Here is a 26,236-nt window from a genome sequence, read left to right on the forward strand (position 1 = left end):
AGTAGGAGAGAAAGATGGCTCCCAGTCCCTTGGGATTATCTGAGGGCACACAAGTGAGGAGGGAGTGTACATACCATCCTTGTGGCATGTAGGGGAAGCCTGGATCATTAGGCTTTCCATCTGTCCTGGGTCATAGTGTTGCTTGGAGTTTGGCCAGCCAGTACTTTTATCTCCTCAGCTGTGGGGAAGTTGTTGTTCCACCTGCTGTGTGTCTCCCCCAGTACGTGTCCTGCCCCGAGCTGCTGGACCAGCACTACAGCGTAGACGTGACGGTGGCCGAGCCCTCCCTGCAGCACCCCATCACCAAGTCGTGCGCGCGCCGCATCGTGCAGGCGGGCGCGGAGCAGAGCAGCCCCTGGGACGCCACGGCGCGGCACCGCTGCATCGCCCTGTGCCGCGAGCTGGAGCCCTACGGCGCCATCGCCGCCGCCATCGGCGACAGCAGGACCAGCACCGTGCGCCAGCGGCCCATCACCTTCGAGAACCCCACGCACTATTACCTCTACAACCGCCTCATGGACTTCCTCACCAGCAGGGAAATCGTCAACAGGCAGATCCAGGAGATCGTGCAGAGCTGCCAGCCCGGGGAGGTGGTGATCCGTGACGCGCTCTACCGGCTCGGCGTGGCCCAGATCAAAACGGAGACGGAGGAGGAGGAAGAGGGGAAGCAGGAGGAGGATGGAGGTTGCTGAGTTGGTTTCTCTCTCTGGTCGCGTGGATGGGTGGGCTGAGCCAGCTTTTGCAGCTGTCTGGTTTGAGAGTTTATTTTTTATTTTATTTTATCAACCTCCACAGGTTGGAGATGTGATGCTGGTGGCTTTGACTGCTGTTACTGACCAAAGAGCTCTGTGCTTCCATAGGATCGTGATAGCTGCTCTGCACACGGGTCTGTCACCCCCTTGCAGAAGGCTGCAGCTGCCTCCAAGGCATGTGATGGGCCTGCTGTTCAGGGCTGTAGGATGTTGCCCTCCCTGCAGAGGAGTTGCTGGTAGCAGGGAGTGTGCGTGGTCAAACACACACAGGTCATTTAATTCTGAATCTTGCTTGCTGACTTCTTTGTGCTTATTGGTGGCAGGGCTGGGGGTGTGGGACCAGGCGTAAACGGTAGATGGCTACAACGATTTCCCCCAAAACATTCTGAATAGGTAATTTAGGATACTGACTCCTGCTTGGTAAACTTGCAGAGCTCTCACAGGCATTGGCTGCAAGGAGTCATGAGGAGGAGGAGCTGTGCTGCTTTAACATGCTGTATCTGGGGAGCTTCCCTGGAGGCTGCACTCTTGGTCCAGGATTGTGAATACTTTGGCTGCAGGGAGTTTCTAGAATTGTTTGTCCCTTCACATGAGCACTAATAATTTAGAAGCCAAAAGGTACAGTGAGAGGAGAGTGTTCTGTATAGTAAGGTAAGAACTGAGCCTCAGGGCAGCTGAGGGGTTGGAGGATGGTTTAAGTGCTATGCAGGGGGTGGCTGTGGAGAGGGGAGGGACATCCAAACACTGTCTGAGGGGTCAAGGAGGAATGATGAATGCAGTGTCACCAGAGCGAGCAGGGTTCTGTATTCCACCCTCACGGACGTGCTGGGAGAGCTGCAGCCATCACTTTGTCAGGTGTCACACCTGCCCTGCCCGTGTTCCCACAGCACTCTGGGGGTTAGAGGAGTCTCCTGCTGCCCAGGTTGCTTTGTCAGCCCCTTGAGAGGAGTCAGTATGAGACCTCTGCCTGTGCAGCACACCTGAGGAACACCTGGGGCTGTGGGTGCAAAGCTGTGCTGTGGCTGCTCCAGCTCCCTTTGCCCATGGCTGGTGGTGAAGGTGTTTGCTGTGACACACATAGGAAACAAGTAGGATGCCAGACTGCAAAGTTGCCATCTTGGGAGTTTATTTTGTCTGAGTGAGCAGTGGGGAAGATTCTGAGGCTTGCAGTGTGGTTGAAAACTCCCTTCTGTGAAGGGGAACCTATTGAGTACCGTACTGTTAAAGTAAATGTATTGAGTCTGAGCAAATGCAGTAATCATGGCTTGGGGTTTTTCTGTTAAGAACATTAACTTATTATAAGAGACATTAGTGACTTTTTTCAGTCAGTGAGAAAGTTTAATAAATTATCTCCAATTTTGGGGGTGAAACTGTGGTCAAGTGACTTGGGTTGTTTTTTTTGGTTTTTTTTTTGTGTGTGTGTGTACAAGACCGGGATGGCTTCAGGAGAAAAGGCACAAACACTGCTGAATCTCTTCTGCATTTGCCCTGCCTTTGCCATTGCACTTGCCCCAGAGACTGCTGCCATGTGCCACATGGTGACTTGTCAGATGTTCCATTATCACAACTGAAATTACATTCCATTATATCCATGCACAGGGACTACTTCAGAGCTTTAAAACCTTGCTTTTAATCGGTTTTTTTTGTTACACAAGAATGAGTGGTTTTGAGAACTGGTACTGAGGAACAGAGTTGCAGGGTGAGTGGGTAGGCCAGTGCATCACCCCTGCTCTGAGCTGTTCCCCTCTGAGAACAGTCCTTAGAGCCCTAGGAGAGACTCATTTTGTTAAACATATTTTATTTTTTATAATGCTGACAGAGTTACATTAGCTTTTCATTTAGTAAGGAAGAATGAATCACTTTGTGTTAGCATAAAACCAGGTTTAATAGAATCAGAAATGGCCCACAGTGAAATTGCTCAGTGTGACAAAGGCCACCTGCAGTGCAGTTGTAGTTTCCCTGAGCCCTGTCAGTTGCAGTTTCCCAGTACCTGGAATAGGAATCCTTTACCCACCGAGTCAGGTGAAGCTGAGAAGGTTCTTTAGCTGCTTCTGGTAGGTGCACAGGACTGGGTGGCCAGGGCAGTAGTAACCCTGAGCAAGAGCTAGCTGAGGAATAGGTTGAAGTGTTTTAGGCCCTAGCTTATGAAAAAAAATCACCTCAGCTGTACTATTAAAAGTACATTAAGGAAATTTAGTATAAGTCTGTCATAGTGACAAAGGCAGTGATTGCTACATGCTCAGTAACTCAGAAGTTCTGTAGGATATGTGTAATGCTGATCATTTCTAGACCTCTTTAAGCTGCCATTATTTCCTGGATTGGGGTTGTGTTCAGGGCTCTCATGGAAGAGCACTGTTTTCTGCTGTCTTTTACCTGAGAAAGAGCTGTCCTGTCCTGTTAGTGAGGCACAAGTTCACATAACCCTGGGGTTGGTTCTGTGGCTCACTTCACCCAAACACTCCCTGCAGAAGCATCAGCTGCAGAGAGGTGGATTGCACAAGGAAGTGTAGGGTTAATGCATATTTAATGCTATGTAGAAGCTTTACCTATTTCTAAACACTGCAATGTCCAGGGTCAGACTGACAAAGGGAAGAGAGCAGAACCATCAAAAAAGGGAGTGTATGGAGCAGTTCCAGTGCTAAGACATAATTCAAGATGTTCTTATAAAACTCAAGGGTTCAGTAATGTGAGTGACACTTGGAAATGTCTTACTTGGCTGTGACTAGTATTTTTTTAAAAACTACAAAACCCAAACTCCCACAGCCTTCTCTGGGGCATGGGGAGGTGGCTGCTGGGGACCTCTGTGTACCTTGTAGAGATGGAGCCTGTTACCATCCTGACAGCTCTATGCCATGTGTGGGATAAGACTCTGGAACACCAAGGTGTCTTTGCTCTCCTTTTGGTGAGAGAGTTCATAACACCCACACTTCAGCAAGCACAGAGAAGGCCAAAGCAGAAGGTGTCTGTGTCCTAGGGTGAGCTCTGTCGAGCCAGGACAAGGATCAGCCCCAGGGTGAAGGTCCCACCTAACAGAACTGGTAGTTGTTGCCCTTGAGCAGTGGCTGCCCACTCTCCTCTTGCTCGCAGGACTCCTCACAGCAGCCAGAGGTGTCACAGCCACTGTCTTCCTCTGCACTGGAGGGGAGGTTGGTGTAGTCCTTGAAAGAAAAGGAAGAAACACAACACCCTGAGTGTGTTTTGGTCCCTTTGATGTCTGACACGTTCCCATGCAGGTGACCAGCTGGGGATGTGCTCACTCTGAATTACCACCCTTTGCTGTGCCCACAGGGCAGGGCTCACAGCTAGGGCAGGCATGTGCCTGTGCTTTTGTGAACAGCTAGTCCTGAGAGAGTTCACTGCAGGTCCAGGGGAATGGGGCAGGGTGCTGTGCTGGCAGTGCATGAATGGCTGTCACATTGAGGTTTCTGCCAAGAAGCTGTGCTTCCTTGTGCAGCCCTCTTTGACTTAACCCTTCAGCTGGATGCCTCTGCACTTCCCACCAACACTACACTGCTCCCATCAGCTTATGGTAGGGGATATCACACAAAATGTGTCCAGAGGCTGTGTTCATATAGGGGGAAAGATCCTCCCCCTTCTCTCCAGAGGTCCTCACCTGCTCCTTATGCACCTCCAGCTCTTTCTGGATGAAGCAGCTGATCTGGTCGAAGGTGGGTCTCCGTGTGGGCTCCAGGCTCCAACATGCCTGCATGATGCTGTACCTGCAGGGCCACACAGGGACAGGGAGGTGGCATGGTGCTGCTGGAGGGATCTGCAACCCCAGGCTTTCCCTGCAGCACTCTGCATGTCAGGGACACAGAACTGAGCAGTCCCTTCTTCCAAAAAACCCATGGTGAGTGCAGTGCTGCAGGGAATGATGAGCACTGCAGTGGATGGAGCAAACTAATCAACAAGAAGCTTTATGCCATCAAGACTTCAGGCTTACTCTCATTACCTCCTGTAGCCTACTCAGGCTCATCCTCTCATAATCATACAGTCAAAAAAAGCTGACTAAAAAAAGAACACCCCACCAAGTTCAGAAATGTAGATATGTAATGCGAGTGTTCCAATTCTCCTGTCCCTAAACAGGAGATGCTGGATAGACTGCCCCAGGCCTTGTTTTCTACAGGAGCAAGGAGCAGCCTGGTAGGATCCATCCTTCACCCCAAGGCAGACACCAGGAAGAGCAGGCAGAGCTGTGGACAAGGTCCCTGTGCCTTGTCCCCCGTCCCTGCCTGTTGCCAGCCCCCCTGTCACTGCTGTGTGAATCTCAGTGCATCCACTCACATTTCCAAGGGAGCAAAGTCAGGCCTGGCCATCTGGTATCCCTGCTTCACCATGCTGTAGAACTTGCTGTTCACCACCATGCCAGGATAGGGGCTCTTCCCTGTGACAGAAAAAGGAGCAGAGGTGGCTCTCAGACCACAGGGTTCAACACTCCAGCCTTGAGGGGTGGAAAGAGGCGGCCTGGAGCATCACCAGGGAGGTCTGAGTTAGAGGAAATGATGTGGGATTCTTTGTTTTGAATGGTCCCTCTGGAAACATAACACAGTGTTTTACGGCTCTGATAAAATAGATTTTTGTCAACCTTCCTCCTTTCTTGGAAATTTTTCTGCAGATACATTAGGGCAGTAGTGAGCCACAGAAAACAAAAGGGGTTTGCAAGCTTGCTTTCTTACCAAGGGAGAAGATCTCCCAGAGCAGGATGCCATAAGACCACACATCACTCTGCACCGTGTAAATGCAGTCAAAGATGCTCTCTGGGGCCATCCATTTCACGGGCAGGCGGGCCTGGAAGAGCAGAGAGTCCTGCAGACTGGGACAAGCTGGCAGCTTATGCTACACCCTGTCTGTCCTTTCCAGCCCCTCCTACCCTTGTGCCTTCTCTTGTGCCCATTTCAATTACTTACATTGCCTTTCACAACATAGTTGGAGTCATTCATGATGTCCCGGGCCAGGCCAAAGTCACAGATCTTGGCTACTCGTCCGTCTGATATGAGCACATTCCTGGCTGCTAGGTCACGGTGGATGCACTGGGGACAACAGACCACAACTGAGATCCAGGCACTGGCCCCCAGCAGTCCCAAAAAATTCCCTACAGCCTGGACCTGCCACCAAAACAATGCTTGTAGGGGCAAGGGAAGCATGTATTGCTTGAAGAGCCCCATCTGAGGAACCATGTCAACTCTGTGTTTGTAGCTCTCTTTCAATCACTTCATTTGCAGTGTTAAGACATTATGCCATGTCATGCTCTGTTCTTTAATCACTCATGGGGCTGTCATCTTCCCCATAAGGGGAGGGTCAGAACCAGGGGCTGTTGACACTGTCCTCATCCCTGAAACAGTCACAGGGTGACTGTCACACTCTGAGCCAGCTCTGGCAGTCAGCTCAACAGCCACTTTCAGTTCCCTGTCCCTGGGGTAGCAAGGACACTGCCAAAGTGAGAAAGCTTCAAAACAAAGCTCCTGACCTCGTGTAAAAGCAGGGGAGAAACTGTTGAGACCAGCATGATGCACAGCCCTGGGTTCCCCCTGTAACATTGCCCTCCATGCAAAGGCTCTGGAGGGAACACCAGACACCAGGGCCCAGCCTGTCTGAACCCAACAGACACAGCAGAGAGGCCCATGTCCAGCAGCAGCTTGCTTGAGCTTGGCATCCCCATCCAAAGACATCCCAAGCCTTCTGCAGCCAGGATTGGGTGGCTCTTGCTTGGCTGGACTGGTGTTGCCCACTGGATGTGCTGGGGGCAGTGTTCCTCTTGGCACTCACGTTCTTTGATGCCAGGAATGCCATGCCCTGGGCCACCTGGCTGGAGAACTGCAGCAGGTCAGAGAGATTGAGGGGACGGAGATCCTCCCTGGTTTCATCCTCCTCCGAGCTTCTCCCTGAAATTCAGAGCAGAGATTTAGATTTGCTGCAAAGCTGGTGAGTAACGCCAACTGTGGCACGTTGTGGTTCCCAGAGCTAAACCAGACAGGATGGCCAAAAGAAAGAAATCACAAATGACAGAAATGAGCCTTTGACTCACCCCTGACTTGCGCAGAATCTGATGCTGCTGAAGATGATGATGATGACACAGGCCTCATTTCAACATAAGTTTCCAAACCCTGGCTGGAAAAGCCACTGTCACTGAGTAAGAAGCAGCAGAGAGGGGGGCAGGCTGTCAGAACCCTCCAGCAGCACCTTCTGCCCTGCTCCATATCCACCAGGAGCAGAAGCCACATGCCTGCCTGCAGAAGGTGACTTAGGCAAGGGCTTGAGGGCAAAGGCAAACTAGAAACTGATAGAGAGGGGACCTGGGCCCCTTTTTTAAGGGTAATGAGGAGCAGTCAGCTCCATCCTACCAAATGCATGTGCCCAATAGTGCAAGAAACCAAAAGGTTTTGTTTCTGAATTGTGGAAGGTCAGACAGGGCTGAAACCTGCATTTATTGTGGGATATCCAATGACTGCTGTCAAAGTCCTTGAAAAACTTGGAATTATAACCAGGTCTGAATACATGCAACCCCTGTGGCTTTTACATCCTGATATCCTGCCTGTCCCCAGGCAGGATTTGATCTCTCCCCAGCACAGCGCTCCTCACACTTCTCCCAGTGAGCACCCAGCCCTGTGCTGCTCAGCCCTGCAGGCCCCAAGCTCTGCTCCTACCTGCGGATGTATTTTTTCTCTAGCTCAATGTTCTTGTAATCAGCAGCACTGTCCAAAGAGGTGTCCAGGGCAGAATCCTGGATAATTATGGATTCAGTCTTCTTCCTGAGGAAGTTCAGCAGGTCTCCATAGCGACAGTACTCGGTGATGACAAGGATTGGGCCTGGGAGAGCAGCAGAGAGGGTCCATTAAGGAATGCTGTTGCTGTGCCCTGCCCTGAGGACTGCTTTCCCGGGAGGGCAGCAGAACCCACACAGCTCAGCAGCTCAGCTGTGCCAAGAGGAGGGGCCCTGTCAGGGGGCTGTGGGATCCTACCTCCACAGGTGCACGCCCCCAGCAGGTTAACAATGTTCTCGTGGTGTCCCAAGTGACTCATGATCTTCAGCTCAGACATGAGGGCCTCCTGCTCATCCCTGTCTGCTGATGCTGTGGGGCGAGAAGCACCGTGTCAAGGAGTGAGGGAGGGACAAGGGGGAGGTTAAGGGAGAGGACAGAAAAAGGTGCAGACAGAGTTATGGAACAAAAGGAGGAAACACACTTAAAGTGAAAACTATGTTCTCTAACTGTGCCTCTGGCCTCCCCTGTCCACAAAAAAGGCAGTAGTGTGATTCCAACATCTGGTACTTGGCACAGAAACAACTTCAAAAAGTAGCTGTTGCAGCCTGTGAGCACCAACATGTGGTGAACACACTCTACATCCTGCCCAGAGGAGCTTGGGGGATTTCAGCCCTTGCAAGTTGCTCTGTGCTCACACTTTAGCATCTTCACAGCCACTTTGAGCACCGAATCTTCTTTGCCCAGCCCAAAAGCTGTGGCTTCCACCACTTTTCCAAAGGCTCCTGCTCCAAGAGTTTTTCCTGCAGAGAGAAAAAATGGACTTTTAAGACATTTGATAGAGCAAGATTGAGCAGCTGTCCTGCACACAGCCTTGAGGAGGATGCCTGCTGGGCACACACAAGAGGACACATCCCTCAGTCAGGAGCTGGCAAACATCTGTGGGGAGCTCTACAGTGAGAAAAGGTGGTGTGAAAGAGGCCATCTCCAAACTTTGCCTCACCAAGGCTGTGCCTTAGGAATGACCCCATGTGCAAGAGGAGGGACATGACCCCTGCAGCCTTCCTTGGAGCAAAGGGGGGACAGGCAGGCTACACCCTGCCACTTGCCATCCCATATGGAAGAGAGCAGCAAGGGCTGGTTAAGGATGCTGCTGGAATGTCTGGATGCAGCTTTGGATATCCCCCAGAGCTTTGGCTCTGACTCTTGAAGCGTTTCAGCTCTCTGATGAGCTTCATGCTACCAGGGAAGCATCAGGGAAGGTTTTCTTACCAAACTGGAGGTTGTTCCTTGGAAACTCCCACTTTTCATTGTATGGCAGCTGGGTGGGATCAATGAAGATGTAATTATTGCCCTCACAGGCCTCGATGATCTTCCACCTCACCTGGTACTTGGGTTTCTGCAAGGAAGGGGCTCCAGTCACTCAGTGTTCCCCAAGCTGGGAGGGCTCCCCAGCCCCAGCATCCCCTCAAGTTCACTCTGCAGGTGCACAGGGAAGATACAGGTTTCAGCCCATCAAATATCTTTAGAATCTTGGCTGAGTGAGGGAGGCTTTTTCTGGACAGCCTGGACTCTTTGCAGTTATGGAGAGGTCATCACCTGTGACTGAGGGAGGCTCTCCTGCCACTGGAAGCAGCCTGTTGCCATCATTGGGGATGGCAGAGCTGGGAGATCCAGCCTGTCCCACCAGGGCAGTGGCTGACAGTGCCCAGCTGGGGCTGGAGGGAGATGTCTCCACTGTGTCTCCTTCCTTGGACCCCTGCTTGCTGAGCACAGCACAACAGTGGGGCTGGCTCACCCCCACTTCCTTACAGGGGTAAAACAAAAAAGGAGAAAGAGAAGTAAGAATTTCTCTTTTCCAAGAATGTCATGGCAGAAGTAACAGGGCAAGGCAGAGCAGCAGAGCTGGAGTCCTTGAGCAGAGAAGGCTGGGACTTGACTGAGAGAGGTAACCATGTTATTTATAGACATGTCCTGCTTCTCTTGGGCTTGCAAGCCCTTCCAAAAAGCTATTTATTTCAGATCTGTTCTTCCACATTGATCCATCTTTGTCTGTCTCTGGACCACTGTCCAAAGGCAGCTCTGCCTGCTGAGCTGTGGGTGCTTGTCTGAGAGAGGGCTCTGATGGATCTTCTGACAACCAGCACCAGAACTTTGCTGCAAAATCTTCAGCCTTGATAGGCTGTCAAAGGAAGGGTGCCAAAAGGGAGAGATGAAAACCAGGAGATTTTCACCCACTGATGAGGCAGAGGTGCTACTGATTGGTTCAGTTTGTGGAAAAAACAGAGAAGGAATCCAAATGCTGGAAATGAGCCTTGCAGAGAAAATGGGGCAAGTTCTTATATAAAAATAGTGACCAAGTCTTCCTGGAAACAAACTTCTTCTAACACCATCCTGTTTCTCCATAAAAACAGTTTTTTATAAAGCAGTGAGCAGAATAAAAAGTAGATGCAAACTGCAAACCACTCCTTTTTTTTCTCCCTTAATTCCGTCCATGGCTTTGTGGGTACCAGAGCAAAACCAGCTGCAGCTGACAGCACAGACTGAGCACCTTCTTCTGGCACTAAACAATAACCACACTGACCTGTGGGCTGCAAGGCTGAAGGAGCAGGGCAGTGGAGGTTTTAACACACTGGGTTGGGTGCATGAGCTTGGCCCTGCAGCAGGAAACTGCAGATGGAATCTGGGAGGCAGAGGAGGTGAAGGAGGCAGCTTGCCTGGTCCCTCCAAGCTGGATGGTCCCTGGCCTGGCTGCCAGCAGAGGCTGTGTGCCCCTGAGGCTGGGCAGCCCTCACAGCCTGAACAGGGAATCTCACCTGGTTGTACTTGTAGAGCAGGAAGAGGAAGAGGAGGAGCAGCAGCACCAATGCCCCAATGCAGGTGGAGAGAACAGGGCTGAAGAGCTTGTTTGGAAGGGCCACGATACTCCCTGGAAGAGGAAAAAGAAGGAGAATGAGTAAACACTCTTAGTTCAATCCCAACTCTGGGAGCATTTTGCCCTGCTATTCACTTTGGATTCCTCTGTATGCCACACACCCAGCACAGCCCTCAGTACACCCTTTTGGGAGCTGAGGAAAGGTCTTGATGCCAAACTCTAGGCTAGTTCTCATACCCTCCTATTTCCACACAAACAGCACCAGATGCAGCTCAAACTGACTGGGGACTAAGACCTGTGCAGCAAGAACAGCCCCACCAAAAGAGGCAGCTCCTGTATTTTCATGGGCTGAGAAGCTGCTGGCTGCACCATGCCCTGGAGCTGAGTGCTACAGTTATAAGATGCTCATGATGTGGCTCCAGGCTATAACCCAGCCAGAAATTCCCACGGGTTTCTCAGGACTGGCAAATGCCAAAGCCCAACACCTGTGAGGGTAAAGGGCTTGTACAATCTGCCCCAGCTCTCTTGCCAGACAGTGGGGATATAATACATAAAGGATGTAATCTCCAAGCCCCCAGATCCTCCCCCACTCTGCCCAGCTGATGGTTTGTATCTTACTGGTGATGGTGAAGGAGTGGAACATGTCAGAGGCGTTCCCTTCCCCGTTAATGGCCACGCAGCAGAAGGTGAAATTGTCGCCCAGCTCCTCAAAGAGGATGCTGCTCTCCACCTCCACCTCTTGGAAGGGCAACACATTCACCACCTGGGGTCTGGAGTCATTGCTTATCAGTCTGTACTCCTCGCTGTACCTGCAGGGATGGCAAGAGGGGACAGTGAGGGCTGCTCTGCAGCACAGCAGCTCACAGCTGGGGAAGGTGGAGGGCTGTGTCAGAATAGAGAGAAGACACAGGGAATTAGGCTTGCAGCTCTGTGAGATGTGTTACTCTATGCCCAATTAAAGATCTCCCCCTGAATACAGCAGTATTTTTCTCTCCCTTAATTCAGTCCATGGATTTGTGGGGACCAGAGCAAAACCAGCCACAGCCCTGCTTAGACAGAGCCATGAGTGCCTTTATGTGGCTCAGCACTCATAATTAACACTTTATGTGTTCTGCCATCAGTCCCTTCAGTGGGGCTGGTTCTGAGACACAACAGGCAGCTGCAGTTGCTTCCCATGACTCTGTAGCTCAGTAAACCCATGCTCTGCAGAGCCTCAGACCTGTGGAAGTCCCAAAAAGATGACTGGGCCAGCCAGGATGTACCTCTACAGCAGCATACACCAGGGCACCTCTCCAAATGATCCATATATTCCTTGAAAAATCTTGGGGAGAGCATAAATCACAGGTGGACAATCTCTTCAAGCTCAGGACTTTAGGAACAGAAAGTGCTCCCTCTTGTCAGGCAGACCCCAAGAACCTCTTTTTTCCAGCACAGCAGCATCCCTGCTGCTGTTACTGGGCTGGATTGCTGTATTGCCTGCCCAGGAGCCCACGTGGTGCTGCTGCTCAGTGAATGCCAGGCAGGGCAGGGGCACAGCTTGCAGGGCTCAGTGCCCTGGGCAGCCTCACCTGTCAGAGTGCACGGGGCACTGGTACCACTCGATGCGTGGGGCAGGGTACCCGATGGCCACGCACTGCAGCAGGCTGGAGTCCTCAGCTGGCACCTTGATTTTGCAGACCCTTGGAGAAGCTGTTGGGGAAGCCACAGAAACAATGAATGCTGTGACCAGAGGAAGAGCACATCCCCCATGTGAGATCTCAGCACCTCAAGATAGAGGTGCAGAGTGGCCGAGAACACCCTTGAGGAGCTCAGAAGTCCTAGAATGTTGCCAAAAGTGTCTGGTAGCTAAACTTTGATCCGACACAAAAGACGACACCTGTATGAAGACTGAGAAAGTTTCACTAGGTGAATAGTGAAAAGATAAGTTAATTAGAGTGTAAAACACAAAGTTTAAGATTTCTGTACAGGAGAGTCTAAAGAAGTAAGATAGAAGAATTGAAGCGTGTCCTGTCCTTCTTCTTCTTCTTCTTAGCCTCCATCTTCTGTAGTGATAGTGGCACTTTGAGATTAGTTATTACTAAAAGTGCACCGGTTAATAAAAGTAGAAAGTATTAGAGAAAAATTATAAATATTGTATACGTAACTTCAAGTATAAAGATAAGTGACCGCCCCGAGAGCTCGCAGTGTGCTCATAGCTAGCTTGCTGTGCAGACCTCTGTTGAGCTAAAAGAAAATCTTTTAGATAAACAATTAATAAACACCGAGACCGAGAAAAGATCAGAAGTCTCTTCTCGTCCTTTGAAGCGTCAGCCCTTCAAAGCCATCCCTGAGCCTTTCCAGGCCACCTAAACAGCCAAGAAACCGACACCCCCATGCTCTGGTTTCCTTTCCATGCATGCAACAATAAACCAGAGGAACCCCTGTGCTACACACAGGCAGCTTTGGGGTGGGTCTGTGAGTCCTGTGGGTGCTAAGCTGGAAGCAGCCTGGTGTGACCGTGCTCACAGGGATCTGACTCCCTGTTTCAGAAGTTTTGGTTTATTATTTTATGATATATATTGTATTAAAACTATACTAAAAGAATAGAAGAAAGGATTTCATCAGAAGGCTAGCTAAGGATAGAAAAAGAAAGAATGAATAACAAAGGCTTCTGTCTTGGACAGAGAGCCAGCTGACTGTGATTGGCCATTAATTAGAAACAACCACATTAAACCAATCACAGATGCACCTGTTGCATTCCACAGCAGCAGATAACCATTGTTTACATTTTGTTCCTGAGGCCTCTCAGCTTCTCAGGAGGAAAAATCCTAAGGAAAGGATTTTCCATAAAAGATATTTGTGACACCCTGGTACCCCAACCAACTATTTTTTCCCACTGGGAAGCAGTCCCAGAGGCAAACAGGGTGAAAGAATAGACAAGCACTTACATTTCAGAGAGATGCTGAAGGTAACTGACTCATTGGTCGCACTGTGGGAGGCATAAAAGGTGTAGAGGCCTCCCTCTCCCTCCTTCAGGCGTTTCAGGGAGAGTGTGTTGTTGTACCTGCTCACAGAGAGAAACACTGTGAGGAGCACACAGGCCTTGCTCAGTGAGATGCTGCTGCTTCTGTGCTCTGGAACACTTCCAGCACTGATCCCAGCCCATCAGGGAACCTGCCAGTTGCTTCTGTGGGGGAACTAGGGAGGAACTGATCTTCCTCAGGGGAAATACCTTTTGCCACCAAGAGCACTTCAGCACTTCTGAAAGGCTACAGGTGGGTGAATGCTCAGAAATAATTTAACATCTAAATCATTGCCTTTCAAGGGTCAGGGGATGCTGGTCCTCCTGCCTTTGGCAAAATGAGTTTCTCCTTGAATCTTTGCTCCCTAGTGCCACTCCCTTCTGCCCCCAGCCGATTGCTCAGCTCCCAGTGCAAGAAAGAGTTCACCCCAAAGCCATAATTTTGCCAACTGGCACAGTTCCTCTTCTGGATTGTTTTTTGTTTTTAAGAAAATGAAAGGGGAATTGCCCAAAACCCCAACAAATGGAACTATTTTCTTCCCCTTGGTCTCAGTTGGCTGCAGGCTTTGGAAGAGCAGATCTGTACCCTCTGTTAGAACATATTCACATAACAATATGTTCCCAGTGCCTCTCAGTGCACACTCTTTCAACCTCAGAGCAGGGGATACGTCCAAGGGCCAGTGAGGAAATTAAGGTTTTTGTACTATTCATCCACTCCTGCAATTTCTTCTGGCAAGGAGAGTGCAGAATTGAACAAGCAGATCACAAATGTGATACTGACTCCCACAAGGCTTTCTAAGGAGAAGGCCACCAAGTTAGAGAAGGGTGGTGTCCTCCTTGATCACACTGTGGTTTGCTAATAATACTGGAAAGAGAAAACAGAAATGCAGAACAGTTTCCCTCTTTAAAACCAGAGAGTTTTCTGTAGAATGGGGCCTGCCTGTTTCAAGGAAAGCTCTCTTGGAAACATGCCATAGAAGGGTAGAAGACAAAGAGCACGTACCAGTTGTTTCCAGAGATCATTTCACCCTTGAATATGGTGGGTTTAGAGTGCTTCAAGGGATTCCTGTGTTCCCAGGCCCAGTGGAGAAGTTTTGGGTAAGCCTTAATGTGGACCTGCAGCTCCACATTGTCTCCCAGAGCCACCTCCAGGCTGGTGGCTTGCCCTGGGGTCAGGTGCACGTAACCTCTCTCTGCAGGGTGGAGGAGAGCATGACTGTCAGAAGGCAGGTCCAGAGACTTGGAATAACCCTACACCAGCGCCATAAATGGATCATTATTGGAAAGAGCAGCCTCAGCTGGGAGACTGCAGGAGGGAGTGAAACATTACACAGGTTATGTTCCCAAAGGAGTGCTTTTAAATTATTTCTTTGTCATGGCACTGCCTGAAGAGAGCTAGGAAATCTTAGTGAAGTCTCTGAGCAATGAAGTTGTACATGCTGTGTCCTAGGAAGTGACCAGGCTAAACAGTATCTCCTAATTGTTTAGAAAATACAGGCCCTTTAGCTAAAATCCTGGCTTCTCACTGGGAGATAACAGACAGAGCCTTCTTTCTGAGCTGTGGCTTTGGACCACCAGCAAACTCCAGCCTGTGAGCTGTAGGGATGAATTTTCCATCTTGAGATACAAACAAGTGTGTAACAGACCTGAATCCCCTTTGGTGGATCTGTGGCTGGAAGAGACCAGATCCATACTCTGCTCATGTGGCTCACCCTTCCTTCTAACCAGCCTTTCCTGGTCTGCCAGCACAACCTTGCCCACTCCCTTTTTACTGTTTCAAAGCTGTTTATAAATGCACAGAGACTGAGACTAGCACTCCAATTTTTCATCCAGAACCCAAAACATCCTCTGGCTCCTTCAAATACTAAGGGAACACCAGTTCCTTTCCCAGCAGCTCCATAGTTCCCATGTAAGCCCTTGGGCACAAGTGAGAATAATGTTTTCAACAACAAATCTAGGAAGAGAATGGAGGCAGAAGCAGCAAATACTCCAGGCTGCACATAATTCAGCCCTACTAGGCTTTTGAGGAAGGACTCACCTACTACCTGAAGCATTGTTGAGGCATTCTTGGATCCTACTGAATTGTTAGCTATGCAGATGTACTTGCCACTGTCCTCCATGGTCACAGCTGCAATGGACAGGGTGTCATTGATGAAGTAGTTACCATTTTCAAAGTCAGACCTTTTAGTTCTGTTGACCTGTCAGGCAGAGAGCAGGGAACAGCACACATTGGGAGGGCAAAACAAACACATTTCACCTGCTCAGGGCTAGAGAGCTCATCCCTGAGAGCAACCTGTGTGCAGACCCAGAGGCACATTAACCCCAAGGATCCAGGGCAGATATTGCACAGCAGTCAGGTTATAGCTATTGTCAGCCTTCTGACTGCAACCTGGCCTTACACTGTGTGATCCAAACATACCTTGTGTGTGGTTTCATCTCCTTAATAAAGGCATCAGTTATAATAAGGACTTCTAGCAAACCTCATCTAACCATTTAGCAGTTAGAAGTCAGCATTATAGATTCCTTTTCTTCAGACATATCTTTTCTCTGGAGAACTCTGTCCTGAAAATGCTTGCTGCTTTATAAGCCCTGGCAGGGCTGGGAGAAGAAATGTTGCTTTAATAGGTACTGTGGCTCCTGTCCAATAAACTCAGCTGAAACCACACATTCTCATCCATTGCAGACTGTTTTGACAACAGGCAGGTGTTTCTTTATCCTGTGTCATCCCAAAGAAAGGATATTCAAATTTCTACAGCTTGACTAGCTGCATTGGTTGGGTGGTTCAAGGTTTTGTTGTGGGTCTGGGCAGTTCTTACCACCCCGTGTCTCCCATTTTCCAGGAAAGCCCCACCCTCCAGCTTACTTTCTTTGCTGCTGTGTCCCATCTGATGTCATACTTGTGGGAAGGAGCAGTCACCCTGCAGGTGACTTGGAAAGGTTCTCCCACGATCCGCACATGGTCCACAGGGTCCATCTCCACATAGACAGGCTTCTCCAGTGCTGCACAAAGGCAAGCAGGGAAAGATCCATGTCAGCTTGTCCAGTGAGCCCAAGTGCTCTGGGGACTCCCCAGGACCTGGCTACCTTGGGTGGTGAGGCACAGATTACCCAGAGAAGTTGTGGATGCCCCATCCTCAAGTGTTCAAGGCCAGGTTAGGTGGGAGCTGAACAATCTGATCTAGCAGGTTGGAATTAGATGATTTTCAAAGTCTCTTCCCACCCAAACTATTTTATTACTCTATTCTATGATTCTACCTCCTCCTTTCCATCCTCTTTACCCCCTGCCTTCCCTTCCCTAGAGATCACCACTCCCTTTTGAGCACGTGTCTGTGGGAAGCAGTACGGGCAGGGAGAGCACAGCAGTCAGGACTGTGGGTTGAAAGGGAAGGAGAAGCTTTTGCCATGGTTACAAATGGAGCATCAGGGACTGAGAACTTGCAGAACTTTGGACAGATTGGTGGACATTTTTGTCTGGTCTGTGACAGCGCCTGCAAAGATTTGAAGACTGCTGAACCCATGCAAACCCATCTCAAGGAACCAAATTGCCAGAGGCTGATGGAATTTGGCCTCCATTAAATAACCTTTTGAAACTGCAGGTTCAGAAGGTCTTTCCCTAACTATCTAGTGTGCCAGCTTAGCTATTTTTGGCCCTTAGGACAGCAACAACCCCTGTTCTTTACCTTCTTCCACAACCAGTCTTATTCTTGGTGAATTATTTATTTTTCCATTTATCTGTGCTTGGCATCGGTAAGGGCCCTTATGCTTGGTCTGCACATTGTAGAGTGTTACTCCTCTCTCAGCACTGAAGGAGTAGTTGGTCCCAGGTAGGAGAGGAGAGCCATCATCCCTTATCAGAGTCACACTGGATCCGTACTCGGGAGCCGTGATGAAACAGGGGAAATCAACATTCCCACCTTTGATCCCCCAGACCCGGAAAGAGGGGGTGTACCACGTGTTATTGGGGTCTGCAGAGGAGACAGGACAGCCTTGTGAGAGGGGTCAGAAAATGCACTGAAGTGAGAAACACATTCCAGCAAGGCAAGCCTCCAGCACTGCTGCCCAGTGGGAGTTCGATGCTGGGGCAGCCCTGCTCAGCCTGCCTGACTCAGCCTCCAAACACTCACATGACAAACCCAGCTCCAGCTGAGGCATTTGAGGGGATCACAGCAACCAGCTCACTAATGGCCATGGATAAGAGAGGCTGAAAAGTATGTATACCTCTAATTAAACTTTTCACCATGGTGAAAGTTTTACTTATGAGATCTCCGGCTTCCCTGCTCAGGGCAGCACTTGTGGTACAAGGGAAGGGGTGAAGGCAAGTGGCAGAGCTACCACAGCACAGCTTCTTTTGAGATAAATGAATATTTGGGGTTCAGGTCATGTTGGGAGGATGTAATTCATGCGAGGCTCTCCCTTATCTGAGGTACTGGCAATAGAGTTCTCTGATTTTCTCACTGCTCATTACAACACTGAACAGACTGTTTTTCAGGAAGGGAAGCCACAGCAGAAGGAGGGAGAGCTCCACAAATACATGAGATGTAGCTCTATACTTTAACCCAGTGCTTTAACCATGGACCCCATTTTGTATGGCTCCACCAGGAGCCTGCACTGCTCCCCAGGCACAGGCACACACACACACACAAACACAGCACAAAGCACCTGTGCAGGGCTCCCTGCAGGGAGGCTGCTCTGCCAGTGGCTGTGGGAAGAGACAAGCAGGGTTATTACCTCTCACAAACAGGTGGATGGCTGCAATGCCCTTGTCATTGCTGTTGACATAAGCACAGCTATAGGTGCCTGTGTTCATGTAAGTGGCATTGGGAATACTGAGGGTGCTGCTGGTGTGGTTTCTGAATGTAACCTCTTTGCTATTCCATGCAACTTCAGACTCTCCTGAGCAGTGCAAGAGGACTGGATCACCCGTGTTGACAACCAGAGCAGGGAGGTCAGGGCTGATCACTGGAGATGCTGAGCCTGCAAGGGAAAGAGAGAGTGAGAATGCAAAAATGATCCCTAAAGATCCTCTGTTGGAGTTCACACTGCTGAGAATGGAGTAGCTCAGCATCAGGAAAAGGCTGAGCTTGGGATTCAGACTGGCTTTTTGGCTCATATCACTCCATCATTCTCTGTCCCACCAGACACATATGGCCTGATACTCCAAGGAATGAATTTCAGGGAAGAAACACCACCCTTCACGCTTCCCTGCCATTTGAACATTTAGACAACTGGGACAGGAAAAGCAATCATCTGGAGCTGATTAGGGCAAATGCCAGTTTGGCAATTGTTCCTGCTGATTTTTTGCCTCTTCTTATAATAGTTTTCCTTTTGTGGCAGAGCTGGAGCCGCTCTATGGACTGGGTTAGCCCATAGCATCATTTGGGGGAGTTAAAGCCAAGTTTGGTGGATGGAGCTCTTTGTTGCATTGGGGCTGAGGTGAGCTAGAAGAGACCTGGAAGGCTCCTGCAGAGCAGGTCAGTGCATATAATTTGGCTTTTTGTTGCCAAGTACTGGATTTTGAAGGACACCTCCTCATGTGTATCATGGAGTCACACGCTGCATTCTCCTCACAGACACCAACAAAGCATTATGAAATGACACAACATTATTATTCCTATTTGGGAGAGGAAACTGAGGCATGGAAAACCTAAAGAGCTGATGACAGCCCATAGCTGCATTTGTTCATACAACACACCAGTCCTGCAGACAGGAACATCACAACCAGCCAGAGTTCTGGAAGCATCTCTGCTTTGAAGACGCCTGCTCTGCTGGCTGAATAAAGGGGAACCAGGGTCCTACTCCAGCCTTAGTGTGAGAGGGAAATATTTTTTCCCAGTTTTGCCCTGTCAGCGAGTTCTTTGAGTCACCTCCTATATTTAGGGTGGGGGGAAGTGCAAAATGAATCAGTGCCACAGGGCTGGGGAAGAAGTGGTGCAGCCACCCCGCTCCAGGCCCTCAGGGAGGACAGGAAACACATTGCAAATGGCTATCTGTGCCTGGGGGGCTCTGCACCCCCTCCCAGCCCCTGTCCAGGGCTATTCTCCCACTTCTGCTTTCTTTCCCAGTCGCTCACCCAACCTCACATTTAAAGGGACACACACCCTCATTCAAATAATACTAACCATAAAGGGAGCTGTGCAATTCATCAATTCATTGCTCTGCAGGCAGTGATCCCCTGCCATGGACACTGGCCCTGTAAGAGCCAGCAGAGCACAGCCCTATCCTCATCCACCCCTGATCACGGCTCTTTAGGGGAGGAAGGCAATGCCCAGGGTACAGATGTGTGTGCTGGGCTGCCAGCTGCGCTCAGGGCTGTGCTCTCCAGAGCCCAAGGAGCAGCATTTAAGCCATCCTGGGCTGATGACTCCCTCCATGCAACAAAGGGTTGAGAAGACCCTGGAGAGCGTTGCTGGCATGTGTCAATGACACAGTGGCCATGGGGAAGCTCAGACAAGGCATAGATTAAACTCACTGGCCCTGAAGGGAGAAGCAGAGAGGAAGAATCTTTGGAGCATGGAAAATTTGACATTTTATCTCCCTGTTCCCCCTTTTTTAAAATACTTTTATCTTTCTGTGGAAAGAGGAGAAGCCCAGAGTGGAGAAAAACATATCCCAGAATAATTTGCAAAGCTACATTTTCCACATATCTGAGGCAAAATATTCCTCCCTTTTTGCTAAGCTGTGTTTTCTAGTGGGCTTTGATATTTCTGTTGCTTTAACTCTTTGTCACTGGATCCTTTTCCCTCACTTACTCTCTGCTTTGGCTATCCATCCACAGCCAAGGCTTTGGCACCATTTCATGGGGAAAATGACTCTTTTTGCAGGAGGACAAGGAAAGAAAACAAAACAAACAGGAGTCATCTCACTGTGCACCCTTGTTGTCATCAGCTCACAGGTATGACAGAGGTGCTGGGGCCAGAAAAGGCTCTGGGCAGGTGCTCTCCAGAACAGTGAGGAAAAAGCCTTCAGGCTGTCACTAGAGCCTCACATCCACATTGGAAGCACCACATAGGTGGAGTGAGGACAGACAAGACAGAGACACCAAATGCAGGACAAGGCAAGCTGCAGGTCACTGAGCACCCACTCCTTCATGTGTGCTGGGGATGAGTCAGAGCAGTGGGTCCTTTTCCAGAATGGGGAAGCAGGGCTGCTGGGGGAGGCTCTGTCCCTGCTGACCACTGTGCAATCTTGCACGAAGCCCAAGGATGTCTCTGTTCTGCTCTCCAGCAGCTTCCGCAGCGCTGCCAGTAACTGCTGGCCAGAGGTTTTACCACACTTGGGTTGTGTAACCATGACCTCTCCTCACAGCTGCAGACTGTCCCTGCCTCTCCCATGCCAGCCAAAACACTGCTTTCCCCTGCTGAGCATTTGGTGAGGAAGGAGAAGTGAAGGCTGGTATGACAGAAGTGCCCAGGATCCTTACCACAGGAGCCAGCCACCAGGATTTTGGGTTAGTTCTGGGGAGTAACTAGGCTAAGTTCTGGTCCTCAAAGGGATCCATACCAGACCTGAGCTCCCTTTGTCCCACCCTCAGAGACAGCAAGGAAAAGTTTGATTTCTGAGGGCCCCAGAGTCACCTACAGTATCTGGATGGAGAAAAGTGTGCTCATCGCAGCTCTGCTTGGGGCTTCTACCTCAGAGGTTTAGGTTACCCACAATAAGAAAACAAACCTCCCAGGAATACATCTCAAGATGGCCAAGAACACAGATGCAAGATGATCAGGTTTAAAACATTTCCTCTGCTTGATCTGAGCCCCTTACCCTCCCTCAGCAAGAGCCCAGTCACAACAATCACATTACATCAGCCCTGGGTGCTCACAGAAGATGCCCTTGCAATCCAAGAGGCAGGAGAAGGAAGTCAGGCTCTGGCTCCAGCTGGAGGCTATTGCTTTGTAGAACCTTGGCCTGGTGCATCTCTGTGCTACAAATGGCCAGCAGTGCTGGTACCCACACAAATGTGTGTCCTACAGCCTGGCATGGCAGAGAGTGCCTCATGAAAGTGTCACAGCTCATGATCTGGCACTGGCCAGTGGCTCAGGGAACCTTTGGGGAGATCCTAAAAGCTGTTGTTATGATCTCTCACAGATCTGCATTAAACCTGCCTAGTCCCTATTATTGTAAAATCCACAAGAAATTAAAAACCCTGAAGCCTTTACAACCCAGTTCCCAGCACAGCAGACCTAGAAAATGATGCTCAACATGTTGCAAATGTCACTTGAAGTGAAACAACAAGTGAGGAGGATGCAAATGTCATGGGCTGAAGAGATGAGCCCTGCAGTGGCCCAAGAAGGATTTGCTGCCTGTCACATGCTAAATGCTGTTCCCACCACAGTCTCACTGTGTCCCCAAGCATGCTCAAAAGGAATATTAAAGTGAGCGCCACACAGGACCTGAGAGGTTCCCTGCACTTCAAAACGCAATATGAGTAATACTGGTTTCCACCTCTTTGGTTGTAAACCTCAAAACAGGCTTAGAGACTATTTTTTGAGGTTGGTGGGTTGTCGATCCTTGGCCATCTCTGCAGCCTCAAAAACAGGCGTGTTCACCTTTCCCTTCTTGGCTGGCTGAGTTGTTTCCATCACACCCTGGCTCTACAGCCCTGCAAACCAGCAATCCTCAGACACTCCAGCTGGGCATGAGGTGCTTTGGAAGGTGCCAGTGCAGCTGATATTCCCAATCTCTCCACCTGCAGACCAAACATTTCCAGCTCCTTCCCCATTTGAGCAAAGTGTTATTTTAGAAAGAGCTTCCCTCAGGACACAGTTTCTGCTGAACCATTCCTTCATCTTAAACCCTGTCCAGACCCAAAGAGTGGGAAGTTTCCCTTTCCTATCTCCCCAAGGCTCTCCTATGCTTTGTGCACCTCTCCATCCTCCTTGGCCTTGCCTTGGCAGGGCTGCAGGCAGCCAAGGGCAAGCCAAGCTCCAGAGCCAACACAGACCAGCAACACACCCTCTTTCCACCACTGGCCTCCCTCTATAACTGCAGCCAGCTCTGGATGACCTTCAGAAAGCTGCTACAGCCAAGCCTGCAGTGAATTCCAGCACTGGTGTCTCTTCCCTGCAGTGCCACAGAGCACACACACCTTCTGCCCAGCCATGCCAAGGGTCCTGCTCACAGCAGTGCCCACTCCATGCAGCAGCAAACAGGGACCATCCCAACCCACAGCAGCCTTTTGGGACCCAGCCCAGCTTCACCCTCCACCTGCAGGAGCTGCCAGGTGTCCGTGAGTCCAGCTCCAGCACAGCCCCATCCCCACCAAGGCCTCCTCAGCAGAGAAGGAATGGAGCACTTACACCAGACACCCAGGAAACCCTCACCACATCCCACAGCTCCCCTGGAGGGACCTGGGGCTTTGGGAGTACTCACCATGCCAGAAGCCAGCTGTGGTAAGCAGCAGGAGGAGAGCAGGCCCCATGTCCCCAGGCCCGGGGTGTCCCCAGGTGTCCCCAGCGCGGAGCCGATGCTGCTGCAGGATCCTCTCCAGTAGTGGGTGCCTCTTCTCGTGGGCACCGTCCCCAGCACTCCCCTCTCAGGAGCTTCTCCTTTCTGGGCTGACCACAAGTTAACAAATTCCCTATTTTGTTTGTTTTTGAAACAGGGGGAAAAAAAAACAGGCCATGCCTTGTCACGTCACCAGTGACAACGCCATGGCAGAGGTGGGGCCATGTGCACACCCTGCTGCAGGGTCCCCTCAGCTCCCAGAGAGGAACCCATCCCCACACTGGCAGGGGCCACTGCACCATGCTGGGGTTTGGGAGAACCCTGGTGTTCTCTGGCTTCTGCCACTCCAATCCCCAGGGACATTTATAGACTTTTGCCTCGCATGGGGACACAAAGTGTCCCCACACTTGCAGGCAGTGGATTCCATTTTATTTCAGCAGGACAAGTCTCACCTCAGGCCCAGCTGGCTTTGGGACCAGAGGACCCTCACAGGACATGGCAGACTCCTCACAACAGGCCCACAAAGGCAATTCAGCCCAGGGCATCTCCCAGGTGGGAAAATACCTGCGAAGATGCCAAATTATTTTGTGTTTACCAAAAGTGTGATCCCTGGTGCAGAGAGGGGTCCTGCGGCCATGCAGGATCACCCCCAAGGCCCATGCCAGCTTCACCCCCTCCCTGGCAGGGAGGGTGTTGGAGTCCAGCATGCAGACCCCAGGCTAGGCTGGGGGCACTTGGGGACCCCTGGTCTTTCCTGTAACCTCCAGTCCTGGGGCTCAGAGTGACCCTGACACCCCCAGGTAGTTGCAGGGCTCAAGCACAGACCCTTCCTCCCCCAGAGCCCATCCTGCCCTGCTGGTGGGGAGGCTGCTGGGAGCTGTTCTGTAATTGGCAGCCTGGCAGGCACCTTGAAGTTATTACACTAATTAGCCAGTTAGCAGTGTTGGTAATTAATAAATCAGATACTTTGTTAACCCTCCACTGGGCTGTGGGTATTCCAAAACAGGTGTGAGGGAAGGCTTGAAGCCAGCCAGTTCTCCCAGGGCCACCCAAGCCAGCAGGATTAGCAGCTCCTGTCAGACACAGGGAGTCCCTTGCTCTCTGCTCTGTCTCTGGATAACCTCAGGCTGCAGCAGAAGTTCAGGGCTGTCCACAGCAGCTCTGGGGTGGGAAGTGACAGCCATCACCTGACAGTGCTGGGGAGGAAGGTCCAGGCTTTGCCAGCTGCCCCTGCTGCGGCCCCAACAGCAGGGAGGGGACAGGAACCCCCTGACAAACCATGGGCAGAAAGAGATGGGTTGGTTGTGCCAAAATATCTGCACAGAGGTGGCTGTTGAATGTGCACCTGCAGTGCCCTGAAAGCCTCCAGAGCCTGGAGGGGAATGGGCTGCTCCAAAGGGGGCATTTAGAGAGGCACCAGCAGGACAAGGCCCTGGGGCCAAGAGATGAGAGCATGGCTGACTGTGCTGGGGATGACTAAGAGTCATGGGAACATGGAGAGCTCTTGGGTTTGGCCAGAAGGATGGCTGGAGACTGTGAGGGAGTCCAGAGAGAAGGAAAGGCAGCTTTTGGCCAAAGAACATTTCCCCTCAGCAGTTTTTCCTGGCAGGGTGCAGGGAAGAAGAACGTGAATTAGAGGCAGCATGGTGCTCTGGGGGGCTCCTGCCCAGAGTTGGGGGTTGTCAGGCAGCTGGGCCACAGGAGATGTCTGCTTGATTATTCTTTCCTCCTTTCGAGCCAAAGGGGCTTTTTAAAGGATGTTTGTTTCCCTCCTTCTTCTTTTTAAGGCTTTTTTTTTTTTCCAGGAACAAATGCCAGCTCAGAGAGAACTGACTCACCAATGTGAATAAGTATTAAACCAGACAGGTTTAATAGAGAGAAGGGAAACAATCTCTCAGCCTTGCTTCTTCTCTTTGAGGGGGCCCCTTGTACAGCATCTCTGCTGGCAGTAACCCCCAGGTGACAGCCTGGATTGGGCACACCTGGGGATGCTCACTGGGACAAACTTGGGGTTCCTCCCTCTTTTGTGTCCCTCTCTTCCTCCTGCACCCCAATTCTAATGTGCAAGCAGCAGCTCAGCCACAGGAGTGCTGCTGGAACTGCAGCTCTGAGCACAGGGCAGGGAGGCTCTCAGAGAAGCTGCAACCTTACTTGGAACAACTTGAAGCTCAGGAGTATCTGTGGAGGCCCTGCTGGTTGTGCAAGATGGGATGAGACGTGCTCAGTGCATGGTAGACTGGCTGGGGAAGGGGGAATGGAGGCTGCTGTGAGCCCTGGCTGGGAGCACTGGGAGCTCAGTTGTTTCCCTGTGGGACCCCAGCACTGAGCACAGCTGGCCACAGTGCCATCCCTGCCTGAACTGCCCTGCAGCAGTTTGGGGACACATGTGGGACACCTGTGTCCTGTTGGTGCCCCACAGCTCCTGGGTTTGTCACTGCAGTCTCTCTGCTTCCCTGAGCTCCTCCATGGGGTGTCTGTCTCATCACTGCAGAGGAGACTTGTTTTGGGGTGGGGAAAATGTCCTGCTGGGGGTCCCCATGTTGGCCTGCTCGTTTCCAGCCCCAGGACTCCACTCCAGCACAGGCTGACACGCAAAAGTCTGCTGGGTAGGGATCAGTGGGAGCCTGCAGGGTTCAGGGCTGAGCTCTGCCAATTCCCCCTCTCTGCTTCCCCCCAGGCCTTTGATGCAGCTCTCTGGACAGAAGGGGATTCTTTTTCTCCCTGCTGATTCAGCTCCTGGAGAAAAATGCCCTGACTGAGCCGTGCCAGGTGACTCAGAGCATATCTGGGGAGAATGCAGCCTGGTCAGGGAAGGCTGCAAACCTCCACTCTGGAAAAATGAGCAAAGGCAGCAACCCAGGACAGGCAGGAACCCAGGAAAGGCTGGAAAGGGAGCCTTGCTGGAACCTGGACCTCCTTGCTGCTGCTCTCCATGCCTTGGACCTCTGGGTACACAGGGAGCTTCCAGGAGCTAAGGGAGGCACAACTGATACCAGTGGGGCTTCATCATGAAGCCAGAAAACAGGGTCAGCACTGATATGATTTAACCAAAACCCCTCTTTGCAGCAAGCACATGGCTCAGAGAAGGTGCAAACATCTCTGCTCTGCAGCTTGAGATGGAGCAGCTACATTTGAGCTAGAGAGGAGAAAACTTTGGGCAAGAGAGACAGGGTGCCTGTCTCTCATGGCTGGGGGACCTCAGTGCCCCTGAAAGGTGACAGGAGCAGAGAGCACGTGGATCTGAGGGAGTGGTGGTGTGGGGAGCCAGGATTTTGGAGTTGCAGCTTTTGAGGGCATCAGCAAATTCCTCATGCTAGAGGGAAGGGAGAAGAGCTGGGCAGGGGGCCCTGTGTGCTGCAGGGTGGCTCCTCTGGTGCCCTGCCCTGTTGCTGCCTCCAGGCCCTCCCACTGCCCTGAGCTATCAAACTAGGTGAGAAAATCAGTGCTGTGGTATCTGCATCTCCTTCAG

The 26,236-nt window shown here is 50.9% G+C and overlaps 2 protein-coding genes across 3 annotated transcripts in view; one reads left to right on the top strand and one right to left on the bottom strand.

Moving 5' to 3' along the window:
• The window catches only part of HMGXB3 (HMG-box containing 3), a 19,897-nt gene extending 17,776 nt beyond the window's left edge, over window positions 1-2,121 (top strand). Inside the window, exon 20 of the mRNA XM_058815109.1 lies at window positions 222-2,121. Within this exon, the coding sequence (XP_058671092.1) occupies window positions 222-692 (471 nt within the window). The 3' untranslated portion in view covers window positions 693-2,121. The remainder of the gene's footprint in view (window positions 1-221) is intronic.
• On the bottom strand, window positions 1,677-22,925 carry CSF1R (colony stimulating factor 1 receptor). Of its 2 annotated transcripts, none has more exons than XM_058815112.1 (21): window positions 22,693-22,925; window positions 18,055-18,300; window positions 17,007-17,291; window positions 16,190-16,326; window positions 15,365-15,524; window positions 14,330-14,519; window positions 13,253-13,368; window positions 11,894-12,014; window positions 10,944-11,134; window positions 10,267-10,379; window positions 8,723-8,849; window positions 8,149-8,253; window positions 7,712-7,822; window positions 7,397-7,559; window positions 6,778-6,860; window positions 6,519-6,634; window positions 5,660-5,782; window positions 5,429-5,540; window positions 5,037-5,136; window positions 4,366-4,471; window positions 1,677-3,910 (listed from the first exon to the last, which is right to left on the bottom strand). In XM_058815112.1, the coding sequence occupies exons 1-21, from the start codon at window positions 22,739-22,741 to the stop codon at window positions 3,779-3,781; spliced, it is 2,886 nt and encodes a 961-aa protein (XP_058671095.1). In that variant the 5' UTR covers window positions 22,742-22,925; the 3' UTR covers window positions 1,677-3,778. The 2 variants fall into 2 exon arrangements, with proteins under 2 accessions (XP_058671095.1, XP_058671093.1); XM_058815110.1 differs by having other exon boundaries at window positions 6,778-6,878.
• Window positions 22,926-26,236: the final 3,311 nt, after the last annotated feature.

Source organism: Ammospiza caudacuta, chromosome 16 (genome assembly GCF_027887145.1).
Source record: "Ammospiza caudacuta isolate bAmmCau1 chromosome 16, bAmmCau1.pri, whole genome shotgun sequence".
In the NCBI taxonomy this organism is placed as follows: domain Eukaryota; kingdom Metazoa; phylum Chordata; class Aves; order Passeriformes; family Passerellidae; genus Ammospiza; species Ammospiza caudacuta.